Source organism: Desmodus rotundus, chromosome 6, assembly GCF_022682495.2.
Source record: "Desmodus rotundus isolate HL8 chromosome 6, HLdesRot8A.1, whole genome shotgun sequence".
Taxonomy (NCBI): domain Eukaryota; kingdom Metazoa; phylum Chordata; class Mammalia; order Chiroptera; family Phyllostomidae; genus Desmodus; species Desmodus rotundus.
In genome coordinates this window covers 112,663,972-112,679,775 of record NC_071392.1, presented here as the reverse complement: position 1 = coordinate 112,679,775, position 15,804 = coordinate 112,663,972, and the positions used below count along the sequence as shown (strand labels likewise).

Here is a 15,804-nt window from a genome sequence, read left to right as displayed (position 1 = left end):
AGAACAAAGCTAATTAATTCTGTTGCAGAGTATTTGTAGACATCCCATTGACTTTGGAATGCTTTAATTTTTACCCAGGTGTAGCTTAAAATTTTTAGTGGGAAAGAAATGGAGAAAATGTTATCTACTAACACCCACATTCCCAAAGAACCGGAGTGTTCACATCCTCATTTTGTTTGTAATCTTACTCCTACTTGCACCTTGCTTTTCCTACCTTTAGGTTCCCTTTATCCTGATCTTGGTCACCAACTTTTAGACAGTACTTTATCTTATTGTATTCTGGGTAGTTTCATGAGCCTTACCTTTAATCCATTAAAAAGTCATACCATAGACATGGAAATTTAGAACCTGAGCAGATCCTTAGCATACTCAGGGGCCTGTATGGATTTGCTTCTTACATGACTTTTCTCTCATTTCAAATTACAGGCAAGGATTCTATAGTATTCTTTACTTTCAGAGAACTGTACTGCTAAAAAAATATCTTGGGTTTCAGGTCCAACCACCTCATATTATGAATAAGAAAACAAAGGCCTAAAGAGGTGTAAGAGACAGGCCCAAGGTTCCACCGTGAGCTGGTGGAAGAGCTGGGATTAGGTGCCCTTCCCATTAAACATACTGTTTCCCTTTCCTAGGAGTGATGCCGTATAATGCCCTTTCATAATCTGTACCCCCCAAAAGTAAACAATCTCCCTCAGGGCTGGTGAAGACAGCCAAAATGCATACCAACAGCAACTAAATAACCTTACAATTTTACTCTTAAGACTACTGGGAGGAATAAACATCACCACAAAAAATATTATTCTCAGAGGTTGACAGCAGTATAGAATTCAACTTAGATCTACTGGAAAAATTATATAATTAAAAGGCTTATTGAGTATGAACTCAGGAAAATACAGGTTAATATATAATTATTGATTTATGAGATTTAAGAAGCAGCAAGTGAGCATGATATAATATTAGATTACAACCAAAGAAATTATAAGGAAGCTGGGAGTAAGGTAGTTGATTTTGAACATTTATGCTTGTTTAACTAAAACTCCCCTATTCCATAGTTCTAGTAATTTATTTCAATTAGCCTATTTCACATTCATTTGTCACTTTCCTGTTAATAAATAATAAAAGCAGAAAGTTCGGTTTAATCAGTATCCATTCTGGGACTATTTTATTAAAGACATAATAAGACTTAAATTAACACTTTGCTTTAGAAAATGAAATATAAATTGTCCTTCCTGCTGTGATCTTGCAAAAGAACTCACCTGGTGAACCCTTTACCAAAAGGGTAACTGATTTAAAAGGTCCAATTGTCTTAGTGTGAGGTTTTAAGCTTCTAGGGATAATAAAGAACCTTTAAAGGAAAGGCACCTGTATCAAAACCATTCTCTATTTGAGAGACAGCAGGGGGTCTCCATAAGCAGTTTTCATTTCCAAAACACAGTGGGCCTTTCTGGTTCCCCAACAGCCTTTATAAGCCTCAAGTGCTCTGAGGAGTTGTTGTATGGTAGAGCTGGCCATTTTCCAGGCTCTGAGTGCCACAACCCCACAGAAACTATTGATACAAGAGACATATATTAGTCGATTGCAATGTATGAACCCCGTTTGAAACCTTATTTGGACAAACTGTAAAAAAAAAAAATTATTTGATATAATCAGGGAAACTTGAACACTGGATATCTGAGAATCTGAAGGAAGAAGTATTATTTTTCTAGATGTACTAATAGTATTGTATGGTCTTAAAAAAATCTGTCCTTATCTTTTAGAAGTACATACTGAAATATTTAAAATAAATTAGCTTTAAAATAATCAAGAGGGTAATGGATAGAGCACAGATAAAGGCACGATAGGCAGTGACTCGGTATTTGTTGAAGCAGGGGGATTTCATTATACTAATCTAATTTTATCTATGTTTAAAATTTTCCATCAAAAAGTCCACATAAAAATAAGTGAGTAAGATATGAGCAAAATCTATCACAACCTACTTTAGATCCTGCTGACTATTTTTCTTCTTCCGAGGAGGTTTCTTCTTCTTCGGTTTATTTGCATTGGTATTGTTTTGCTTATTGTTTACCCCGAAATGGCCTGCAGAGATGTCACTCTGCAGTAAGTTGACCAACAATGGGCTTGTTAGCGTGACGTCCTTATTGACTGGGAAGCCTGGATTCTGACCACAGGACATCTGATTTCCATTGGGTGCTCCGCTGAAAGGTGCATTGAAAGGCATCCCATGGCCTGAGAAGTGGTTTCCCGAGGCACTGCTTCCCTGCATGGCCTGCACATGGGGGGGGACCATGTTGGTTTGTTGCATGCTAACATCAGGCATCATTTGAGACAAGCTGACATCATTATTTGCTGTAGTAGCAGGGTCACCATGCTGCTGGGCCATGTGTGAGCTGGGCCCTGGTGGCCGTAACACCTGCCCCTGAATCCCCATAACCTGAGAAGGACTGTTGTTCACAGGCCCTTGCTGGGGCAGCATCTGTCCTGACATCTGTCCCGTAAACTGCACCATGTTTCCTTGCATGTTTGGAGTTGGTCCCCTCATTATCTGTGCTGGTCCCGGCATGACACTGGATTGGTTCTGAGCGTTAAACTGTTGCTTATTCCCCTGCATCTGATTGGTCATGATCTGCTCTATCATTGGGTTCTGCTGGAGCAAAACTTGCCCCTGAGGCCCCATCATCTGGTTATGTGTCGCCATCATTTGTGGGCCCTGCTGGGTAAGCATCTGCTTGGGTGGGGTCATCCTTTGGGGCGAGGGCCCAAGATTTTGGCTTTGAGGGTTCACCATCATCTGGCCCTGTGGCATAAGTGGGGTCCTTGGAAGGATCATAGGGTTTTGAGGGTTCAAGCTTCCTTGTTGCTGGACCATCTGGCCTTGGGAGGGCACAATCTGCTGGTGCATGCTCATCAGCTGAGATGGTGGGCCCTGCTGGGGCTGGCCTTGCATGTTGCCCAGGTTCACCTGAGGAACCCCAGAACTACCAGCCTGCTGGCTGTTCATGTTGCCATGAATTCCCATGAGGCTGGGCTGCATCATATTTGGTGGCCCGTGGGACACCTGAATCTGGTTTTGAGGAGGACCAGCTCCTTGACCACCTTAAAAAAAAAAAAAAGCACAGTTTCAGAAAGAAATACTATTATTTTATTGGTATTAAGGTACTCAAATTACCTTATTTAGAAAACACCCACCACCCATATATCCTCTGACCAACATAAACAAATGTGCTGTGCTGGACATACTTTCTGTGGGTTTTCTAAAGTATGGAGATTCGACTGTGGGATAATTGTTACATTCACAATAACTATATAATAGAGGAGAAGAACCCATTTCATTATTCCTATCAGATAACTTAAAGATAAGATTTCAAAGATCAATAAAGTTTACTTTCTTTCATATTAAATGAAGAGCAAGGCAGCATTTCATTATTTAAAAGGGACTTGTACTCTATGTAACTCACTGAATCTATTTCTGGCCAAATGAATTTTTCCTACGCCAATGGCTGGGGTCCACCCTCCAGGCCTGCCTGCTTGGGTTTCAGCTTCCAGCTGTGGATGTCAAGGTGGGTTCCAGATGGCATGTCAGGGAGATCATGGAGTAGGGTTGATTAAAGTGACAGCCAACTTCAATGAGAACTTGTGCTTTCTCCTTGAACTCTTTGGGTAGAGCATGGCATCCTCCCTGTGATGCCTGCCCTCACTTGTAGGGTCTAGTAACAGATCTGTCTGGGGTGGGAACTGGGCCTTAAGAGAACATATGTGAATATGTCACAGGGTATGGTCTGGTTTTAGCCTTTCTTGAATTAAATAAATATGGATAGTGAGTAGACTAAAAAGATGATGAAAATTAATGAAAAACACTGTAGGCTAGTGAAATAAGCCCTGCTTTGGATGATTCAAGGAAACAAAGAATGTGATGCATCCTGTTAGGAAAACCTCAACAATGCTGACAAGACATTTAAAAATGCTTCTTGAAAAAGTAATAATGACTCTATCTGTGTGATATCTGGATCTGCACTTTAAAGAAAGGAACACCTAATACTTCCTAAGGACAGATCTCCTCTGCCCCAGTGTGGTAAAAATTACTTAATCCTGACTTGAAAGCTTAGCCTCTGGTAGGAGTCAACTGACAGATGACCCAGAAGCTGTAGATACAGAATAGTTAACAAGGGATATTAAAACTTCAGTGACCATCCTCTTCACAGTTCCTGGTGGACCCCACGGGACATGTTCTATTCTTCTCAGTGATTTCTAATTTAGACAAAGAACACTGCCTGGCTTGTTGCATTGTTTACTTAGTTTGGGTCTTTGGGATTTTCCTATAGCTACTTGCATTATCTCTCCTTCTTACTGAATTACCTTCTAGCTTATTTTATCTCCCTTTTATTTTTCACTTTTAAATGGGGACTAGAAAGTGGCAGGCACAACAAAGCTCTGAGGCTAGTCCATGCTCCAGCCAGGGAGGCAGGGGACAAACTGTCTGTTGCTCATACTATTCAGAGTTTTCCTTGAAACTCAAAGAAGATTTGTTAAACCAGTCTTATAAGCTCTTAACATGAACTCCATTAACATTGTATATACACTGAATATGCCACTGTATGTTCATCTAACCAACAATTATTTATTGAGTGCCTATTTACAAGGCACTTTTGGTACTAAGGTAACAACAATAAACAAGACAGGCCAAATCCCTGACACCTTGAAGTCTAGTTGGCATGAGACAATAACAAACAGACAAGTATTTTTACAGGAAGAAGTAAAAGCTAACAGGTAAAAAATAAAGTAGGGTAAGAGTACAGAAAATGGCAGGCAGGAGTAGAGATATCTTAGATGGGATAAATGGGGAAATGAAAACAGTATGTGGGAGGCACCATATACAAATGCACAGGGCTGTGCTTGAGTAGAGGAATCATGATTTTATCACTGTTTTAAAACCTCCTACAGGAAACATGATTTCACAAAGCTCAGGAATGCAGTTTTGCACCAGTAGATAGGGAAAGACAAGCAGTTTGCCCTAACCTCGCCCTTCAAGAGGCAGTTTGAACTATTTCTTGTTAAGTTAGAATTTTTCTCATTCCTTAGTGATTTACAATTAAAGCTGGAACCACACAACTAAACTCCAGTGGGGATGGAGTTGAGGAAATATTTGAACTAACTCAGTCCTAACTGCCTGAATGAAAAAGGGTAAGAGGATTACTCGTGTGGTACCTAAGCAACCAGAAACATGAAGTCTGGGCTTACATAATACTGTTTACACACACTTTTTAAATGTTCTGCTCTACTCTATTTCTCCTTCAAAATTTCTCATATGCAATATGCTGTTGGCATTAAACCAGTACTGATTGAAGTTTGGTCTTCAAATACCACACTGTAAATCATAATTCAGACACTCAGCATAAACACAGCTAACATCCACTATATAGAGATTTTTAAAGTAGCAGTTGTCCAAAATGCCATGTGCCTCCATGTCTTTGTACCTATAGTTTTCTCTGCCCCAAACACCTTTTACCCTATTACTAACTGAGGGGTTGGCAAACTATAGTCCATGAGCCAAATCAGGCCCACTGCCAGTCTGTAAATAAAGTGTCCGGAACATAGCCAAACTCATTCATTTATGTATTGTCTCTGGCTACTTTGGTACTACAACAGCAGAGTTTAGTTGCCAAGCATAAAATACTTACTATTTGGTTCTTCTCAAAAAAGAAAAAATTGCTGTAACTCAAGTTTCATCTCCTTCCCTTAGGCGTTTCCAGGTTCCTGAGACATTTTACCTACTTTTGATACTTCAATCACTGCCTTGAAAGAATAATTCATATTTAAGGATTTGAAATTAAGGGGAGAAACCAGAACTTACGTTTACCTTGTTGCTTATCACAATATCTACCACACAATGCTCAATAAATGCTTGCTGAATAAATCACAGAAAACAAACCTGCATGCTGGACATTTTGATTTGCTTGCAGCTGAGGGGCTCCTGAATTCCCAGGGGTGGTTGTTGTGGTCGAAGGCACCTGACCTTGCATAAAGTTCGGATTGGCCTGTCCTGCTGAGAAGCCAGGTGGGAGGCGTTTAGGCATTCCTTAATAGAAAACAATGAGTAAGGCAGTTACCTGGCAAATTTATACTCTTGCTTAGATGTGGAATGAATAAGGAAGGATGAGCTGCATGAAGTCTCCACTGGCTTAGCTCTCTGTCACACTGGTAAGATCTTTAATAATCAGGTTGGGAAAGATGGTTAAAAAAATCAACACAATCTCTTACATGAGCATTGTCAAAATGAAAAAGAAATACTAAAAAATTTACACTTAGAACATGCCAAGGAAAAGATGGCAATCTGCTCCCTAAATGTGATCTGAGGCCACGTCACAGCAAGGTTTAGAGCGCTTTACTTTCCTCTGTAATAGAGTGAACCCCCAAACTTTACATACTTTAACTCAGGTACCAATGGAATAAATTCTCTCATATTCAAAGAAATTCGTAAGAAATACTATAAAACAAAAGCTGGGTCCTGATATTAAGGATAGATAGGTGTTTTTTTTTTCTTCCATTGAGGGAAATAGATGACCATTTCCTTTGTAGAAAAATTCCCCCCAATGTTATTGTCTCTTTGGAAAAGACAAAAGGTTAGAAATGATTTATAAGAGCTTCAAAGTTAGACTATATAAAATTTATCATTGCGCCTTCCTCTCATAAAGTTTGCTGCAACTCTGACAGCTTTGGTACCAAAAACCATGCTCTAACGGAATCTCGCTGAAGTATTACTTCTTTTTATAGGAAAGTTTAATTTCAGAAAATCCATAATAAGGAGAATCTCAGAACCCATTCATTGTTTTATAACGTAGGCCTTGATGTGGCCAGATCACCTAGGTGAGCACATCAACTGCTCTATGGAAGCATCAAGACCTAAAGCTCCCTCAAAATTTTTTGTGTTAGTCCGTTTATTTTTTTAAGGGCCAAATTTTTCAATGTCCTGAAAAACACTTTGTAGGCAAATATGCATTTATCCTTTCTTTAGCAGTGACAGTCCCAATTTGCATGCTTTCATTGTTAATTAAATCAGAAATCACATTCGCAGGAGGGACTACCCAGCTTCCACTGATTCACGGCTAGATGCCCAGAACAGTGAAATTTGGAGCTGAAACATTCTTGCATTTTCTAAAAACTTCTTAGGATTAAAATATTGGAGCCTGCATGTCTATAAAATTAATTACAAGAGAGTGAAAAGACTGATGAGCAACTTAATTTCACCAGAAACCATGGGAACATGCCTTTGCTATGTTGCACTAAAGATGCAAGGGTTTTTTCTGGGTAGGCAATGGGTGTCTTTTGGTGGGGGGTGTGTTTATCAGATGACGACGGCATTACTGACACTCTCTATACCTTACTGAAAAGCTCCAAGCACATTCATGTGCACTAGATCAATGATTAATAAGAATAAATAATAAACATGGAGATGGATAAGTTTTACTGTAATCGTTTTACCTCTCACACATTAAGCTCCATTGCTTTTTCTTCATACAAGAGGCACCTTACAAAATAAATAAATAAATCTCCTTTAGGTATAACTGGTGGAATTCCCTCTCTAAGGAGCAGGCATTGGCATTATAAAACTATAAAAATCAATGATTTCTGAACTTACTCCCCTTTAATACTTTAATCAAATTTAACACATATCATGATATGTTACTAATTTAGGATTATCAAAATTGAAAAGTAGATGGGCCTTTCCCCCAATAAGATCCTGTACTTTTCATTTTTGCTCTATCGCATAACCTTAATTTTTTCTACAGCTGAGCATTGTAAGTTGTTAATGCAATGCATATTTCTTTTTGACATTTTAATTTACTAGTACAAGATCAAGCAAAAATGATTTGAAAACAAAATGAGCATCCCTATATTGAATTTTACCTGTATTTTTATCAGAGGGCTAGCTTAAACATAACCAGTAAGATACTGCATAATGTATCAAGTTAACTAATTTATATCATACATCACCACTATATCCACAAAACCAAATAATTACATCCTTATTTCACTCCCTCCATTATCTCAAAATTGTAGTTCCACTAAGACCTATCTCCAGTAGATTTACTAACACAAATAGCTTCAGTGTTCCTCACCTCCTAGGCCTGGATGTAAACTCTGTGGCCCCTGGTTTGGTGGTTGCTGCTGCATCACCATGAAGTTAGGTGGCACGTTTCCCTGTTGAACCATAGGATTCCGACCCGGAGAGCTGACAGGCTGTTGAAATCCCTGGGGAAGTGGGTTATTTTGAGGTGGCCTTGGTCCCATCTGCTGCTGAGTTTGGTTAACCGTTGGGGAGGATGCAGGGGATCCCTGCTGGAAGGAGGAGGGTGAGGAGGCAGGAGACTTGTTGGTGAGATGGGGCTGCTGCAGGGGTGTTGGAACCCTGGAGGGCCCTCCCTGCATGCTCTTCATCTGAGGAGCTGTGAACTGGCCTGGATTGCTCATCTGAGGAAAGTTTGTATGGGCTTGTGAGGCTTGCTGGCTGCCAAAGGGATATGGAGGGGGAGGGTGGGAAGGTGTCTGTACCGTGGCTAAGGATGGTCTTGCCTGGAGTTGCTGCTGTATTGGGCCAGGCAAGGGAGCCTTCTTCCACCCTTGGTTTGCAGTCATTGTGCCCAGTGAACCCTGGGCTGGAGGAGGCTGAAGGGCTCCGGAAGGCAGCTGGTTCCAGCCTGGAGGAACAGGCACCTGAGTTGGGGCAGTAAACTGGGGTCGAATTCCCTGTGGCTGTTGCTGCTGATGTTGCTGTGGGGGTCTTGCCTGCAACTGTTGCTGTTGCTGTTGCTGTTGCTGCTGTTGTTGATGCTGCTGCTGCTGCTGCTGCTGCAGCTGGGGAAAATTAGCTGGGTTCATTTGTCTGTTCACAGGGACAGGCTGCATTGGGTGGTGCGGGGGTGCTAACGATCCTGAGGGATGACTTTGCTGCTGTATATGGAGCCCGGAGAGGAGTGGATCCATTGCATCTGTTTAAAGACAGTTAACGGAGCAAAAATTAACTTAGTGCAACCGAGATCCTAGAGCAGTAGTCTTGGCAATTCTGCAAATATAGAGTAAAATCTGCTGGTACCATTTGGTGAAATGTTTGTGAGCATCTTCTATATGCAAAGCAATGTACCAGAATGATATAAAGATAAATGTCACCTAAAAGAGCTTATGATTCAAAAGTGGACATAAGAGCCAAACATAAAATATGGTGTGGTATTTTCAAAGCACATTCTGGGAACTATGTTCATTAGTGTTATAGAAAACAAAACAAAACAAAACACAGTCAATTAGGTTTGGGAAACCGTGGCCCTAACAACTTCAGAAGGGTTCCTTCGCTGTAAGACTTTCAGTGCCTCCAGTATGTTAATTTTGTATCTCCAGGAGGATGATCAATTTACCAAATTTACTTCACCATTTAGAATGCTCTTTCATGGGGTACCTTGCAGGAATAAGTAGGCCCAAAAATGCATTTTTAGGAATATTGTGGTAAGACTGGTAAGAGAATAATGAAAAATTCTGAGAAGGAAATGATGACTTTTAGCTTGAAGAAATTAGGGCCGATTTTGTAAAGAGGTGGCATTTAAGTTGGGCAGTTGGGAATTGCATCAGAGACAGATGAATTTTGTAATCATCTGTGCACGGAGTTCCAGCCTCTTTGATCCTAAAAGACTGGGAGTAGTTACCTGACTGAGAAGCAGGGCGAGGAGTCCTAGGCTGCAGCTCTGAATTGTGGCCTGGTGCCATCATGGAAGAAGACACGTTTCCACCCTGGGGTATCATAACAGTGGCTGGGTTGGTCATTCTTATTAATCCTAGAGAAAAAAAAATTTCTAGAATAGAGTACTGGAATTGACATAATGTTTGTTTTTAATGAAATATTTCAAGAATATGAAAAAGTATGAAAAATTTCTGTACCATCATTTACCTTATACACATCTAAGCATTTTGCCCGATCTCCTTCAGATCCATATGTATATATACCCCAGAAACCCCCTACTCCTTCCCAATCTCATTCCATGCCCTCCCTCTTATCTTATAATTAGCGTTGTTTCGTGCATGTTTTATTTCTTTTCATTTTTTTATTTCTTTTCCATATGTGTAAGTAAATTGCATTGCATTTTGTATGCTTTTAATCTTAATGTAAGTGGCATTATATTATATGTAGTCTTCAGGTTCCTTTTGCACTTAATATTATTTTTTGAGCTTTATTCATCTTGACTGCCATTAATAGTGCTCCATTTTATGGAACCCATACATCCATTATCCTGTTGATAAATACTAATAAACCCCACCCCTGCCCCACTCTAATTTTTCATTCTTAGAACTTTGTAATGTCACGTATTCTTGTGGACATGTGAGTGTCTTTACACTATATAATTAGAATTGCTAGGTTTTAAAGTATAAGCATCTTCAGTTTTACTACATATTGGTAAACTGCTCTCAAAATTGGCTATACCAATTTATACTCCAACTAGATTTTCAGAACTTCTCTTGCTCCATAGCTCTCTAATTTCTGATACTGTTAGGCTTTTTAGGATTTAGCATCTATGTTCACAAGTGATAATAGCCTATAATTATCTTCTCTTCCTGTCCTCCTTTAATTTTGGCAACAAGACAAAAATAACTTCAAACTGAGCTGAAAAGCATCTTTCCTCTTTTTCTATGCTCTGGAAAAATATGTCTATCTGCTCTTTAAATATTTAGTGAAACTCACCTGTAAAATCAACTGGGCCTATGGCTTGTATTATCGGTTCGCAGGGAGACAGATTTTAATTTATTTCAATTTTTAAAGTAGTTATAGATTTTTCACGCTTTCTGTATCATATTAATAAATCAATTTGAGTTGTGCTTTAAAATTTATCAGCATAAAGTTATTCATGGGATGCCTTTTTCCTTTTTTTGAAAATTGAGACATAATTCACATACCATAAAATACATTCTTTTAATGTGTACACTTTTTTTTTTTTTACCATTCTTTGTATCGCCTGTGTCTCTCTTCTTTTCTTTACTTGTTCTACCAGATTCATCAATTTAGTTATCTTTTCAAGAAAATATCTTTTGGTTTTGCTCCTCTGTTCTACTGGGTTTCTTAAAATTCATACTTTACTTATTGCTGCTCTTATCTTTATTATTTCCTTCCTCCTAAATTATTACTCTGCTGGTTTTTTTTAAATTCTTAAGTCTGACACATAGCTTGTTAATTTTCAGTTAAAGTTCTGCTCTAATATAAGTATTGAAGGCTTAATTTTCTTCCAAGTGCTTTATTGACATCTCACAAATTTTGATATATGTTCTTCTCATTATTCCATTCTCAATATTTTCTTATGTCCATGATTATTGACTTTTAACAAAAATCACTGGGTACTTAGAATGCATTTTTTTAATTTCTAAAAATATGGGATATTTTTGTCTTTGTTTTTTTCTTGTCACTGACTTAACTGCACTACATATGGGTTAGAAAACAGGATCTGTGTGGTACCAATATTTGGCATTTACCTAAACTTGCTTTTGGAATAATACATGGTCAGCTTATATAAATGTTCCATTTATGCTTGAAAAGATTAAGAATCCTTAAATTATTAGTGCATGATTTCTATATACCGTTAGCCCTTGAACAACATGGGTTTGAATTGTGCAGGTCCACTTACAAGTGGATTTTTTTTCAATAAATATGTAAGGACTACAAGTGTATTTCCTCTTCCTTATGATTTTCTTAATAACATTTTCTTCTCCCTAGCTTATATATCATAAGAATACAGCTTATAATACACACAATATACAAAATGTGTGTTTAAATCAACTTTATGTTATGTATGGCAAGGCTTCCAGTCAATAATAGACTGTTAGTACTTAAGTTTTTAGGGAGTCTAAAGTTATACTCAGATATTTTACTGCATGGGTGGTTGGTGTCCTTAACCTCTGTGTTATTCAAGGTCAACTGTATACCCATTATATCAAACCATTTAAATGTTAGTCATAATATCCTTACCAATTTTTTATAAGCTCAATACATCAATTACTAACAGAGGTGTGTTAAAATTTTCCCTAAGATTTGCTATCTTCATGAAATTCTGTCCATTTTTGCCTCACGTATTTTGAGGCTAGCTTATTAAGAACATAAAAGTTTAATTACCTTTTTGTAGAATTTTTTCTTTTATATATAGTACTAATTTATTCTCCGTAAAGCTTTTTATCTTAAACTGTGTTTTTTATTTGATAAAAATAGTCCCCCTTTTCTTGGTTTATATTCATTTGGATTATCTTTTTTCCTATCCTTTTAACTATTAACTGAGTCCTTATAATTTATGTTTCCTGTAAGAGCACATAGCTAAATCTGATTTTATTTTATTTTATTAAAAAGATTTTATTTATTTATTTTTAGAGAGGGGAAGGGAGGAAGAGGGAAAGAACCATCAATGTTCGGCTGCCTCTCATGCTCCCCACACTGGGGCCCTGGCCCACAACCCAGGCACGTGCCCTAGACTGGGAATCGAACCTGTGACCCTTTGGCTCGCAGGCTGGTGCTCAATCCACTGAGCCACACCAGCCAAGGCTAAATCTGATTTTATTACTGAATCTGATTATTTTCATTTTATCAGAGTTCACAGTCCATTTGACTTTATTGTTAAATGCTGATATATTTTAGTTTATCATTTTATGATACCACTGCTTTTTACCCTTCTTTTTTTGTGCTGTTTTCCTATTTTTCCTGAATTTTATTGGATTTATTTTTTTATCTGTCCTTCCTTTCTACCCCTCCACTAACAGTTTGGAAGTTATACCCTCTATTTCTATTATTTTAGTGACTATATTTAAAATGTCAACAGACACATTTGACTTAAAGTCTAAAGACAATATATGGTCATTATTATACTAAATAAGTCAATGCTTATTTAGAAATATTTACCCCAGGTTTATCAATTATTTAGCTCACCATTCTTTCTTAGCTCTTATTTCTTCCATCTTAGGTTCAATTTTCTTCTTCCTGAAGTAGATCCTTGAGCAGTTCAATTAGCAAGGGTCTGTTAATGGTAAATTTTCTTAGTCTCTTTGAAAAGGTCTTTATTTCATACTAATGTTGATAGTGTAGCTAAGTTTAAAATTCTAGGCTGTCAATCATTTTCTCATCACTTTGAAATATTCCAGTGTTTCCTGGCTTCCAATGTTGCTACTGAGAAATTACCTGTGAGTCTGATAGCCTTTCCTTTGTAAATAATTGGTCTTTTATTTTGAGTTGCTTTTAACATTCTCTTTGTCTTTCATGTTCTGCAGCTTTACAATTTTGTGTCCGGATATGGATTTATTTTTATTTGTAGTGCTCAGGATTACTGGGCTTCTGAGTCTGAGGACTCATTTCTTTCTCCAAATCTGGAAAAATTTCAGCCATTCTCTATTTAACTATTGCCCCTCCTCAATTTATCTTCTTCTGGAACTATTTTCAGACTTATGTTAGACTTCATTTTATCCTTTACGTCTCTTAACCTTTTTCATATTTCCATTTTTTATTTTTTTCTCTGCTGTATTCTGGGTAAGTTCTTCAAGTTCACCTTCCCATTCAGCTGTGTCTAATTTGCTTAATAAGTTATTAACTTCAATAATTTAAAGATTTCTATAAGTTCTGGTCCCTTCATCCCAAATTCTATGTTTTGATAGTGTCTTGTCCACTTAAGACTTTCATAATTTTAAACACCCTAATATTCCCACTATCTGAATTCATATTAACTAGAGGGAGGGAGTCTATTCCTAAATGTTATAAATTTAAAGTATAATCTCATTTATAGTAGGCTTTAACTATGAGAATCTGAAATGGCTTGGGTTGAGAATGTGTCTCTCCAGAGCTTCAGCAATTATTACCAGCCTAGAATCACTTAATGACTTAGCTTGGCTGTTCCAGAGTCATTTCAATAATACAGACTGGGGCAAAAGTAGGTTTACAGTTGTTTATATGGAAAATAATACCATATTAATGAATAGTAACACAAAAATAAATTTGTGTTTCATGTTCTCAGAACTATAAACCTATTTTTGCCCCAGGGCAAAAATGTCCAACCTGCATGAGGGTAGAGAAAACAATTCCAAAAAACACCATTTCCCCTACCCCCAACTAGGAGCCCAGGCCAAGAGGGACAAGTTTTGCATTTGTTTTTCTATGCCAGCGGGTAAAAATGTTCAAATCTATCTTTCACTGAAAATTCAGGCTTCATGTGGAATTCTGAGTTCTAACTTTCTTCTTTATGTGGACCCAAGGCAAGGCTTCATATTTTATCCCTTCCTGGCCATTTAAATTCAAATGCCTTTGCCCCTACACAATCTCATTTGTTTAATGCTGTCTAAATTTTTTTCTTTGACTTCTTTCTTGCCTGGGGGATTTCCCTTACTCTCTTACACACTCAACTGTGCATTAAATGTTAATTTTTATTCGGCATTTTTAGGTGTTTTGCAGTTGAAGAGGGCAATTGGGTAAATGTTCACCTCTTGAAAATGGATTTGTTTTTGAGGAACCCCATCCCATTTTTCAAAGGTGGTAATTAGTAAGAAAGTTCTTGGGAGATAAGAAACAGGTTTTATTGTGTACAATCAGCCTTCTACACTCAGAAAGGTTCAAGCACAGGCTGACTACATGCTCAGCAGAGATACTATAAAATACATTCCAGCACTAGGTAGGAATTTGGACTATATCCATGGTTCACAACTTTGGGGGGAACACCATTTTGTCTCCCAGGTGACATTTAGCAATGTCTGGAGACAGTTTTTGTTGACACTACTGGGAAGAAGGGTGGCAGTGTTACTGGCATCTGATGGGTTGAGGCCAGGGATGCTTCTAAACATCCCACAGTGCACAAGACAGCTCCCAACAGCAAAGCATTATCAGCCCAAAGTATCAATAGTGACAAGGTTGAGAAACCATGTCTAAATGACTGCTATGATATCCTCCCTAATCTTGAGATTCTCTAAAACTATGGGGGGGAAAAAAGTATGGATATGGTTTTAATTACAAAAAACTTCTGCTTATCAGTCAATTTTCTGTTACCAATGCTGAGAGAAACAGTACTAAGAAAAACTTATAATCTAAGACATTCTAGATACACAATTTCCAATTCATTAATTTTTGTTTTATAGGATACTAAGATCACCTTTCCCAGAAAAAATTCCTCTTCTTAGTTTAACCTTCTATTAAATTTGTTTGCATCCACTATCCCTATGGACAATAGAGAAAAACAAGCCTGAAGTATGCTTGGCAGTAAAGAAAGATTAGGGGTTAAAATGTTATTGTGACTATAGATCACCACTAGCTCATTATTCCTGAAACTTCATATTGTATATATTATCACAATCAGTGGTCTTTACTAAATCTAACCTAATTTTAACCTAAAGCTTCTAAGTTTCCTATGTTGACAATGAATTACACATAATGCCATAATTTACACTCATTTTCCAAAGATACTTATATGCCTGCTATATGCAGATACTAAGAGAGTTACTTGCCAGATACCAGAAGAGCTTGCAATTAGTGTTCTGATATCACTTTAAGGCTGGGATATCATCCCTTAGGATCTCATCCCTTATGGGGTCCTAACATTTTAAGGCTGGAAGGGATCATTGTTTCTATAATATAATTAAATATGTTTAAAGGAAACTAAGGGTAGTAAATATTAAGTCATCTGGCGAGGAATTGAGACTAGAACCTGGATTTCCTGAATCTCATCTCACGTCTATTCAATCTTTCACTACTACATGCAACTTAGCTAGGCTCTTCCCACTCTTCTGACTCTGGTTCTTCACCAGTGACAAGAGTGC

The 15,804-nt window shown here is 37.8% G+C and overlaps 1 protein-coding gene across 10 annotated transcripts in view; it reads right to left on the bottom strand.

Moving 5' to 3' along the window:
- Positions 1-15,804, bottom strand: part of NCOA6 (nuclear receptor coactivator 6) — a 98,839-nt gene that overhangs the window by 26,294 nt on the left and 56,741 nt on the right. For 8 of the 10 annotated variants that reach the window (XM_053926499.2, XM_053926501.2, XM_053926496.2 and 5 more), the window contains 4 exons: positions 9,690-9,818; positions 8,115-8,984; positions 5,927-6,073; positions 1,977-3,093 (listed from right to left, as the gene is read on the bottom strand). In XM_053926499.2, the coding sequence (XP_053782474.1) occupies positions 1,977-3,093; positions 5,927-6,073; positions 8,115-8,984; positions 9,690-9,818 (2,263 nt within the window). The remainder of the gene's footprint in view (positions 1-1,976; positions 3,094-5,926; positions 6,074-8,114; positions 8,985-9,689; positions 9,819-15,804) is intronic. The other 2 variants (XM_053926503.2, XM_053926504.2) reach the window with 2 other exon arrangements.